Below are 12,436 nucleotides of genomic sequence, written 5' to 3'. Positions count from 1 at the left end.
GTGGGTCGTATATTCACCTAGCCTGACCCTGGCTTGGCCCATGCAGCTCCTGCTTCAGCACCAGGATACACCCACGGGTGGGTCGTATGTTCACCTGGCCTGACCCTGCCTTGGCCCATACAGCTCCTGCTTCAGCACCAGGATACACTCACGGGTGGGTCGTATGTTCACCTAGCCTGACCCTGGCTTGGCCCATACAGCTCCTGCTTCAGCACCAGGATACACCCACGGGTGGGTCGTATGTTCACCTGGCCTGACCCTGCCTTGGCCCAAACAGCTCCTGCTTCAGCACCAGGATACACTCACGGGTGGGTCGTATGTTCACCTGGCCTGACCCTGCCTTGGCCCATACAGCTCCTGCTTCAGCACCAGGATACACTCACGGGTGGGTCGTATGTTCACCTAGCCTGACCCTGGCTTGGCCCATACAGCTCCTGCTTCAGCACCAGGATACACTCACGGGTGGGTCGTATGTTCACCTAGCCCTGCCCTGGCCCATACAGCTCCTGCCACAGGATACACTCACGGGTGGGTCGTATGTTCACCTGGCCCCCACCCTGGCCTGGCCCATACAGCTCCTGCCACAGGATACACTCACGGGTGGGTCGTATATTCACCTGGCCCCGACCCTGGCTTGGCCCATACAGCTCCTGCTTCAGCACCAGGATACACTCACGGGTGGGTCGTATGTTCACCTAGCCTGACCCTGGCTTGGCCCATACAGCTCCTGCTTCAGCACCAGGATACACTCACGGGTGGGTCGTATGTTCACCTAGCCTGACCCTGGCTTGGCCCATACAGCTCCTGCTTCAGCACCAGGATACACTCACGGGTGGGTCGTATGTTCACCTAGCCCTGCCCCTGGCCTGGCCCATACAGCTCCTGCCACAGGATACACTCACGGGTGGGTCGTATGTTCACCTGGCCCCCACCCTGGCCTGGCCCATACAGCTCCTGCCACAGGATACACTCACGGGTGGGTCGTATATTCACCTGGCCCCGACCCTGGCTTGGCCCATACAGCTCCTGCTTCAGCACCAGGATACACTCACGGGTAGGTCGTATGTTCACCTAGCCTGACCCTGGCTTGGCCCATACAGCTCCTGCTTCAGCACCAGGATACACTCACGGGTGGGTCGTATGTTCACCTAGCCCTGCCCCTGGCCTGGCCCATACAGCTCCTGCCACAGGATACACTTACGGGTGGGTCGTATGTTCACCTGGCCCCCACCCTGGCCTGGCCCATACAGCTCCTGCCACAGGATACACTCACGGGTGGGTCGTATATTCACCTGGCCCCGACCCTGGCTTGGCCCATACAGCTCCTGCTTCAGCACCAGGATACACTCACGGGTGGGTCGTATGTTCACCTAGCCTGACCCTGGCTTGGCCCATACAGCTCCTGCCTCAGCAGCAGGATACACTCACGGGTGGGTCGTATGTTCACCTAGCCTGACCCTGGCTTGGCCCATACAGCTCCTGCTTCAGCACCAGGATACACTCACGGGTGGGTCGTATGTTCACCTAGCCTGACCCTGGCCTGGCCCATACAGCTCCTGCTTCAGCACCAGGATACACTCACGGGTGGGTCGTATGTTCACCTGGCCTGACCCTGCCTTGGCCCATACAGCTCCTGCTTCAGCACCAGGATACACTCACGGGTGGGTCGTATGTTCACCTAGCCTGACCCTGGCCTGGCCCATACAGCTCCTGCTTCAGCACCAGGATACACTCACGGGTGGGTCGTATGTTCACCTGGCCTGACCCTGCCTTGGCCCATACAGCTCCTGCTTCAGCACCAGGATACACTCACGGGTGGGTCGTATGTTCACCTGGCCTGACCCTTCCTTGGCCCATACAGCTCCTGCTTCAGCACCAGGATACACTCACGGGTGGGTCGTATGTTCACCTGGCCTGACCCTGCCTTGGCCCATACAGCTCCTGCTTCAGCACCAGGATACACTCACGGGTGGGTCGTATGTTCACCTAGCCTGACCCTGGCCTGGCCCATACAGCTCCTGCTTCAGCACCAGGATACACTCACGGGTGGGTCGTATGTTCACCTGGCCCTGCCCCTGGCCTGGCCCATACAGCTCCTGCTTCAGCACCAGGATACACTCACGGGTGGGTCGTATGTTCACCTGGCCCTGCCCCTGGCCTGGCCCATACAGCTCCTGCTTCAGCACCAGGATACACTCACGGGTGGGTCGTATGTTCACCTAGCCTGACCCTGGCCTGGCCCATACAGCTCCTGCTTCAGCACCAGGATACACTCACGGGTGGGTCGTATGTTCACCTGGCCCTGACCCTGGCCTGGCCCATACAGCTCCTGCTTCAGCAGCAGGATACACTCACGGGTGGGTCGTATGTTCACCTAGCCTGACCCTGGCCTGGCCCATACAGCTCCTGCTTCAGCACCAGGATACACTCACGGGTGGGTTGCACGTTATACAAATGCACATAACTTAACAAATGGTGCACTTCTCTCTCACTTCCTCCTCCATCACACTGTACGCACGTACACAGCGTGATAACTGAGCCTTGGTGGTCGTCTGGCAGGACATGTAAACAATTCCCAGATAGGATCGAAACAAAGCCAGCAGACTTTCATCGCACACCGTCCATGCTTCAGCACGCAAACTGTGAGAAAAAGTGCTTCAGCGCCACACATAGGGGTAGTAAGCGCTATATTAATGTTAGAATACATACAAGTAGACCTTTAAGTGAAAGGGTTAGGTGGTGCAAACATCAGCACCCCAATACTGAAAGGAACTCACTGGTTTGATCCTGTTTGTAAAAACATAAATGCATTAACATATTGTTTTTCTTCCTCAGGCCTTCACGTATACGTCATCGCCCAATGTTTCCTACTTCATTATGTCGCCAAATCAGCCTGCGGCCAATGGCGTAATCCACATCATAGACAAGGCCAGGACCACCGTCACCCCCAGCACCAACAGGGACGCACAGGTACTTTATCCATCTCTTTGTACGCAGCGTAAACAACGCATGGAGAGGGGCAGCCCACCCAACACCCACATAATGTATAAATCTACCTTTACATTAAGAGTAAACATGGAGTAAACATAGCATATAGAGGATAGCCTACCCCAAAACCCACATAATGTATAAATCTACCTTTACATTAAGAGTAAACATGGAGTAAACATACCATAGAGAGGGGCGCCCACACTAACACCCACATAATGTATAAATCTATCTATATTAGGAGTAAACATCCAGTAAACATAGCATGGGGTGGGGCAGCCTACCCCAACACACACATAATGTATAAATCTATCTTTACATTAAGAGTAAACATGGAGTAAACATAGCATAGAGCGGGGCAACCTACCCCAACAACAACATAATGTATAAATCTACCTTTACATTAAGAGTAAACATGGAGTAAACATACCATAGAGAGGAGAGCCCACACTAACACCCACATTATGTATAAATCTATCTTTACATTAAGAGTGAACATGGAGTACTCATAGCATAAAGAGGGGCAGCCTACCCCAACACCCGCATAATGTATATATCTTTATTTACAATAAGAGTAAACATGGAGTAAACATAGCATGGAGAGGGGCAGCCCACACTAACACACACATAATGTATAAGTCTATCTATATTAGGAGTAAACATCCAGTAAACATAGCATGGGGTGGGGCAGCCTACACTAACACACACATAATGTATAAATCTATCTTTACATTAAGAGTAAACATGGAGTAAACATAGCATGGAGAGGAGCAGTCTACCCCAACACCCACATAATGTACACATCCATCTTTACATTAACCCCTTCTCTGCCAGGCCTTTTCCCCCTCAGCACCAGGCCTTTTTTGGGCTGTTTGGGGCAGTTCGCGCTTAGGCCCTCATAGCTGTTTGTCCACATAAGCTACCCTCGCCAAATTTGCATCCTTTTTTCTAATATCCTAGGGATTCTAGAGGTACCCAGACTTTGTGGGTTCCCCTGAAGGAGACCAAGAAATTAGCCAAAACACAGCAAACATTTCGTTTAAAAAAAAAAAATGGGAAAAAAGGGCTGCAGAAGAAGGCTTGTGGTTTTTTGTCTGAAAATGGCATCAACAAAGGCTTTGCGGTGCTAAAATCACCATCTTCCCAGCTTTCAGGAACAGGAAGACTTGAATCAGAAAACCCAATTTTTCAACACAATTGTGGCATTTTACTGGGACATACCCCATGTTTACTATTTTTTGTACTTTCAGCCTCCTTCCAGTTAGTGACAGGAATGGGTGTGAACCCTATACTGGATCCAAGAAAGTTAAATATTTTTGAAAAGTAGACAAAATTCTGAATTCAGCAAGGGGTAATTTGTGTAGATCTACAAGGTTTTCCTACAGAAAAATAACAGCTGAAATAAAAGAAAAATGAAATTGAGGTGAAAAAAACTGTCATTTTTCTCCACATTTTACTCTCTACCTTTTTCTGCGATGTCAGATTTTTGAAAGCAATATAACGTTACGTCTGCTGGACTCTTCTGGTTGCAGGGATATATACGGCTTGTAGGTTCATCAAGAACCCGCGGTACCCAGAGCCAATAAATGAGCTGCACCTTGCAGTGGGTTTTCATTCTATGCCGGTAATACAGCAATTAATTTTCTATAATATAAAAAGTTAAAAATAGGTATCAAGAAAATCTTTGCATTTCCAAAATGGGCACAAGATAAGGTGTTGAGAAGCAGTGGTTATTTGTACATCTCTGAATTCCGGGGTGCCCATACTAGCATGTGAATTACAGGGCATTTCTAAAATAGACATCTTTTTTACACACTGTCTTACATTTGGAAGGAAAAATGTAGAGAAAGACAAGGGGCAATAACACTTGTTTTGCTATTCTGTGTTCCCTCAAGGCTCCCGATAAAAAATGGTACCTCACTTCCGCAGGTAGGCCTAATGCTTGCGACAGGAAGCGTAACATGGACACATCACATTTTTACATTGAAATCTGATGTGTTTTTTGTACAGTCTATAGCTGTAGGTGTTGGCCTCTAGCTCAGCCGGCACCTAGGGAAACCCACCAAACCTGTGCATTTTTAAAAACTAGACACCTAGGGGAATCCAGGATGGGGTGAGTTGTGGGGCTCTGACCAGGTTCTGTTACCCAGAATCCTTTGCAAACCTCAGCATTTGGCAAAAAAAACACTTTTTCCTCACATTTTGGTGACAGAAAGTTCTGGAATCTGAGAGGAGCAACAAATTTCCTTCCACCCAGCGTTCCCCCAAGTCTCCTGATAACAATGATACCTCACTTGTGTGGGTAGGTCTAGCGCCCGCGACAGGAAATGCCCCAAAACGCAACGTGGACACATCACATTTTTCCAAAGCAAAGAAAACAGAGCTGTTTTTTGGAAAGTGCCTAGCTGTGGATTTTGGCCTCTAGCTCAACCGACACCTAGGGAAACCTACCAAACCTGCGCATTTTTTAAAACTAGACACCTAGGGGAATCCAAAATGGGGTGACTTGTGGGGCTCTCACCAGGTTATGTTACCCATGTAATCCTTTGCAAACCTCAAAATTTGGCCCAAAAAAACACTTTTTCCTCACATTTCGGTGACCAAAAGTTCTGGAATGTGAGAGGAGCCACAAACTTCCTTCCATGCAGCATTCCCCCAAGTCTCCCGATGAAAATGGCACCTCACTTGTGTGGTAGGCCTAGTTCCCGCAAAAGGAAATGCCCCAAAACATTATCTGGATACAACAAAATTATCAAATACAAAACTACCTGTTTTTTGGGGGGTGGGGGACCTGCATTTTTGGTCCTGGGCTCAGCAGCCATCTAGGGAAACCTACCAAACCCAGACATTTCTGAAAACTAGACACCCAAGGGATTCCAGGGAGGTGTGACTTGCATGGACCCCCCAGTGTTTTCTTACCCAGAATCATTAGCAAACTTCAAATTTAGCTATAAGATCATATTTTTCCCACATTTCTATGTGGGATCACCGCACCGGGACAAATTTCCTAACACCTAATGTTCCCCTCAGTCTCCTGGTAAAAATGATACCTCACTTGTGTCGGTAGGCCAAGTGCCTGTGACAGGAGAGTCAAAAACATGTCGAAATCGAGGGGGGACCAAAGCGGGTCCAAAAGGGCAGTTTGAAAACAAAAAATTTTAGGCTGACAAGTGGGGCAAAATTTTTATCGGTATAGATGAGACAATGCTGGGTGGTAGGAATTTTGTGGATTCCTGCAGATTCTGGAAGGTTTCATCACAAAAATGTGTGATTTCCAGCAAAGTTGGGAGGTTTGCAAGGCATTGTGGTGGTGGTGCGGGTGCATGTGAAGCACACCACCCTGGAATCACCCATATGTTTAGTTTTCAGATGTGTCTAGGTCTTGTGGATTTTTCTACATGGCAGCGTCTTAAAGTCCAAAAAGTGCAGCCCTCACCATTCCAAGTGGGACGATTTTGAGAGTTAGCCAAGCTCTCATGGTCCAAATGTAAAACCAAAACCCAAAATAATCAAATGTCCTCTTGCTTGCCATGGGATAAGATGTTTTAGTGTGCGGGGGGAGAGCTGAAAGACTGTTACCCCCTTCAGTTGGGGTGGGGCACAACCATGCCCATTCTGGCTGGTAGCCACCACAACACTATTTTTTTTTTTATTCCCTGGATCTTGTAGACTTTCTGCCCCCCTCCCCGGGGTGTGGATTGGGGGTAATTGCCCCATCTGCCCACTGGTGGGCAGAACAACTTTTGCCCCATTTATTTGCGATGGTGGTATGGCCTCACTGACCACTTCCACAACAAGATAGCAACCATATACAGGAACTTTGATCCCCAACCCTCCAACCTCTTCAGCAGCCCTTCAACCACCAACCACCTGCTCAACACATAAGAACAACTAGGCACACCAACAACGACCACCCTGATGAATTCCATCCACTCAGGAGCACCCACTAACCCATGCCCCCATCAACTCTTCAACCTCGGAAGCAACAAAATCGTCCACCAGCTCACCGCCATCCTCAACGCCTCCATAACTACAGCCACCTTTCCCAAAGCATGGCTACACGGGGAGGTGAGAAACCCTCCTCAAGAAACCTTCAGCTGACCCAAACGAGCTCCAGAACTACCTTCTCATCTCCCTTCTCCCGTTCCCCGCCAAAGTCCTGGAGAAGGCCATAAACATCCAACTCACTGATCATCTGGACAGAAACAAGCTGCTAGACCCATCCCACTTGGGTTTCAGAACTAATCACAGCACCGAGACAAACTTGATCGCTGCAACAGATGACATCCGAGCCCTACTTAACAGAGAATTAGCTGCCTCATCCTCCTGGACCTCTCCACAGCCTTCGACACTGTCTCCCACTGTCTCCCACCATACACTCATCAATCACCTATGGCAGATTAAATTCACTGACGATGCACTCAGATGAATGGCATCCTTCTTCAGCTTCCCTCCGTTCACCTCGCAAACCAAGCACACCATCTGCAGGGTACCACAAAGCTCATCCCTCAGCCTGACCCTCTTCAACAGACATTGTCATATCCCACTACATCAACATCTCCTACGCCAAGGACACACAGCTCATCCTCTTACTCTCAGCGGACCCCACATTGACAAATACCAATCTTCCACAACTGCATGAAGAATGTTGTGAGAAGGATGAAAGGCAACTGCCTGAAACTCAACACAGACAAAATGAAACTTCTGATCTTTGGCAGGCACACCACCCTTTGGAACGACTCCCGGTGGCCAGCATAGCTCGGACCTACCCCCACGCTGAAAAAACACACCCACAACCTCGGCATCATCCTGGACAGTGAACTCTCCATAAAATGTCAGGTCATGGCTGTCTCGTCAGCCTGCTTCCACACAATCCACATGCTCCACAAAATCTTCAGATGGCTCCCCATCAGTACAAAGAAAACTGTGATGCAGCCGTCATCACCAGCTGGCTTGACTACACCAACAAACTGTATGCCAGTACCACCACTGAACTCATGCAAACACTCCTGACAACCTAGAACTCAGCAGCCAGACTAACCCACAACCTGCCCAAGAGAACCCACATCACCAGCACCTAAAAGACCTCCACTGGCTCCCCGTCCAGAAGAGATGCCATTTCAAGCTCCTTACTCACGCCTATAAAGCCTTCTACAACAAAGGACCAGCCTCCATGAACTTCCACCAACTTGCCAGAAACCTCAGCTCCACACATCCCACCCTCGCTCAGATACCATGCATCCATGGCAGCTCCTTCGGAGGACGCTCCTTCTCCCACCTCACCGCCAAAGCCTGGAACACCCTCCCCCGCCACCTCCGCAATGCACCCTTGCTGACCCACTTCAGGAAGGGACGCAAGAGCTGTCTCTTTGACTGATACCTGCAGCACAGCGCCTGGATAGCCACACTCTACAAGTACGACTTTATTGACTGATGAAGAGTTAGCCCACGCTGACACCCCAATAATGTATAAATCTTTCTTCACATGAAGAGTAAACATAGCATAAACGTAGTATGGAGGGCAGCCCCACAGCAACAGCCTCATGATGTAAACACCTTTCTCTACATGGACAGTAAACATTGCAGACAGAGGGCAGCTCAAGAGCAATACCCACAGCAGGAGCCAGATAACATATACATCCTTCTTTACATGCAGCTTAAACATGGTCACAGCATAGAGAGGGCAGCCCAAGGACAATGCCCAGGTAGTTTGCCTTTCTTTACATACAGCTTAACCACAGCATACACATACCAAAGGCAGAGAATCCATCAGCAATGACCAGGTACACTACACACCTGCCTTTATATGCAGCGTAAACATACCAAAGTCATGGCGGTCTGACAATAACTCCCTCAACTTTACACACCTTTATTTATACATCATAAATATAGCATGAACACAGGGTAGGCAACGAAACCCCACAGTGTCTAGGTACTTTATATACCTGTCTTTTTATAAAGTATAAACGTGGCAAACATAGGACAGTCAGACAGCAATGTCATGTACGTTACGCATGTATTCTATATGTACTGTAGGTACCTTATGCATCTGTATTTATATACTATACAAACAGAAGTATACAGTGGACTGCCTGCATCCTCGACACCGGCCTCCCTGCCCTATCCGCACAGCATCTAGCAAAAACATAGCGCACACAAGGCAGTCTGATAGGAGTGCCAGGTACATCACATACCTGTCTTTATGTAAAGTGTAAACAAGGCACACACTATGCAGTCTGACAGCAGTGGCAGGTACATCACATACCTGTCTTTATGTAAAGTGTAAACATAGCGCACACAAGGCAGTCTGACAGCAGTGCCAGGTACATCACATACCTGTCTTTATGTAAAGTGTAAACAAGGCGCACACAAGGCAGTCTGACAGCAGTGCCAGGTACATCACATACCTGTCTTTATGTAAAGTGTAAAAAAGGGGCACACAAGGCAGTCTGACAGCAGTGCCGGGTACTTCACATACCTGTCTTTATGAAGAGTGTAAACAAGGTGCACACTATGCAGTCTGACAGCAGTGGCAGGTACATCACATACCTGTCTTTGTGTAAAGTGTAAACATAGCGCACACAAGGCAGTCTGACAGCAGTGCCAGGTACTTCACATACCTATCTTTATGTAAAGTGTAAACATAGCGCTCACAAGGCAGTCTGACAGCAGTGCCGGGTACTTCACATACCTGTCTTTATAAAGAGTGTAAACAAGGTGCACACAAGGCAGTCTGACAGCAGTGCTGGGTACTTCACATACATGTCTTTATGTAAAGTGTAAACATAGCACACACAAGGCAGTCTGACAGCAGTGCCAGGTACATCACATACCTGTCTTTATGTAAAGTGTAAACAAGGCGCACACAAGGCAGTCTGACAGCAGTGCCAGGCACTTCACATACCTGTCCTTATGTAAAGTGTAAAGATAGCAAATGCAAGGCAGTCTGACAGCAGTGCCAGACACTTTACATGCCGGTCTTTATGCATAGTGTAAAGAGAGCAAATGCAAGGCAGTCTGACAGCAGTGTCAGGTACTTCACACACCTGTCTTTATCTAAAGTGTAAACAAGGGGCACACAAGGCAGTCTGATAGGAGTGCCAGGTACATCACATACCTGTCTATATGTAAAGTGTAAAGATAGCAAATGCAAGGCAGTCTGACAGCAATTCCAGTTACTTCACATACCTGTCTTTATGTAAAGTGTAAACAGAGTGCACACAAGGCAGTCTGGCAGCAGTTCCAGGTACTTTACATACCTGTCTTTATGTAGAGTGTAAACAAGGCGCACACAAGTCAGCCAGACAGTAGTGCCAGGTACTTTATACCAGTCTTGATGTAAAGTGTAAACATAGCAAACACAAGACAGTCTGACAGCAATGCCAGGTACTTCACATACCTGTCTTTAGCCAAAGTGTAACAATGGGCACACAAGACAGTCTGACAGCAGTGCCAGGTACTTCACATACCTGCCTTTATGTAAAGTGTAAACAAGGGGCATCAAGGCAAGACCTGTATGTCTTCCATGTGTGATGCCTAACTGTCTCACTGAGGCTCTGCTCACCAGAACCTCAGTGGTTATGCTCTCTCTTTACTTCCAAATTTGTCACTAACAGGCTAGTGACTAAATTTAGCAATTCACATTGGCATACTGGTACACTCATATGATTCCCTAGTATATGGTACTGAGGTACCCAGGGTATTGGGGTTCCAGGAGATCCCTATGGGCTGCAGCATTTCTTTTGCCACCCAAAGGGAGCTCTGACAATTCTTACACAGGCCTGCCACTGCAGCCTGAGTGAAATAATGCCCACATTATTTCACAGCCATTTTACACTGCACATAAGTAACTTATAAGTCACCTATATGTCTAACCTTCACCTGGTGAAGGTTGGGTGCCAAGTTACTTAGTGTGTGGGCACCCTGGCACTAGCCAAGGTGCCCCCACATTGTTCAGGGCAATTTCCCCGGACTTTGTGAGTGCGGGGACACCATTACACGCGTGCCCTACACATAGGGCACCACCTATGTGTAGCGTCACAATGGTAACTCCGAACATTGCCATGTAACATGTCTCAGATCATGGACTTGTCACCCCAATACCATTCTGGTATTGGGGTGACAGTTCCATGATCCCCCAGGTCTCTAGCACAGAACCCGGGTACCGCCAAACTGCCTTTCCGGGGTTTCACTGCAGCTGCTGCCAACCCCTCAGACAGGTTTCTGCCCCCCTGGGGTCCAGGCAGAACAAAGGACTTCCTCAGAGAGAGGGCGTTACACCCTCTCCCTTTGGAAAAGGTGAGAAAGGCTGGGGAGGAGTAGCCTCCCCCAGCCTCTGGAAATGCTTTGATTGGCACAGATGTGGCCCATCTTTGCATAAGCCAGTCTACACCAGTTCAGGGATCCCCCAGCCCTGCTCTGGCGCTAAACTGGACAAAGGAAAGGGGAGTGACCACTCCCCTAACCTGCACCTCCCCTGGGAGGTGCCCAGAGTTCCTCCAGTGTGCTCCAGACCTCTGCCATCTTGGAAACAGAGGTGCTGCTGGCACACTGGACTGCTCTGAGTGGCCAGTGCCAGCAGGTGACGTCAGAGACTCCTTCTGATAGGCTCTTACCTCTCTTAGTAGCCAATCCTCCTTCCTAGGTAGCCAAACCTCCTTTTCTGACTATTTAGGGCCTCTGCTTTGCGGATCTCACCAGATAACGAATGCAAGAGCTCATCGGAGTTCCTCTGCATCTCCCTCTTCACCTTCTGCCAAAGGATCGACCGCTGACTGCTCAGGACGCCTGCAAAACTGCAACAAAGTAGAAAGACGACTACTAGCAACCTTGTATCGCTTCATCCTGCCGGCTTTCTCGACTGTTTCCAGGTGGTGCATGCTCTGGGGGTAGCCTGCCTCCTCTCTGCACCAGGAGCTCTGAAGAAATCTCCCATGGGTCGACGGAATCTTCCCCCTGCAACCGCTGGCAACAAAAGACTGCATCACCGGTCCTCTGGGTCCCCTCTCAGCATGACGAGCGTGATCTCTGGAACTCATCAACTCTGTCCAAGTGACTCCCACAGTCCAGTGACTCTTCAGTCCAAGTTTGGTGGAGGTACGTCCTTGCCTCCCCACTCTAGACTGCATTGCTGGGTACTGCGTGATTTGCAGCTGCTCCGGCTCCTGTGCACTCTTCCAGGATTTCCTTTGTGCACAGCCAAGCCTGGGTCCCCGACACTCCTTCCTGCAGTGCACAACCTTCTGAGTTGTCCTCCGGCGTCGTGGGACTCCCTTTTGTGACTTCGGGTGGACTCCGGTTCACTCCTCTTCCAAGTGCCTGTTCAGGTACTTCTGCGGGTGCTGCCTGCTTCTGTGAGGGCTCCCTACATTGCTGGGTGCCCCTCTGTCTCCTCCTCCTCTGTCCACCTCTGCAAGCTTCTTCACGACGTGGCACATCCATCCTCCAA

At 49.4% G+C, this 12,436-nt stretch overlaps 1 protein-coding gene across 2 annotated transcripts in view; it reads left to right on the top strand.

The window, feature by feature from the left end:
* Nucleotides 1-12,436, top strand: part of STAB1 (stabilin 1) — an 829,863-nt gene that overhangs the window by 226,681 nt on the left and 590,746 nt on the right. For both annotated transcript variants that reach the window (XM_069206091.1, XM_069206090.1), the window contains exon 14: nucleotides 2,836-2,970. In XM_069206091.1, the coding sequence (XP_069062192.1) occupies nucleotides 2,836-2,970 (135 nt within the window). The remainder of the gene's footprint in view (nucleotides 1-2,835; nucleotides 2,971-12,436) is intronic.

Source organism: Pleurodeles waltl, chromosome 9 (genome assembly GCF_031143425.1).
Source record: "Pleurodeles waltl isolate 20211129_DDA chromosome 9, aPleWal1.hap1.20221129, whole genome shotgun sequence".
Classification (NCBI taxonomy): Eukaryota; Metazoa; Chordata; class Amphibia; order Caudata; family Salamandridae; genus Pleurodeles; species Pleurodeles waltl.
Note: the sequence above shows the minus strand (reverse complement) of the source record. Positions and strands in the feature narration are given on the sequence as shown.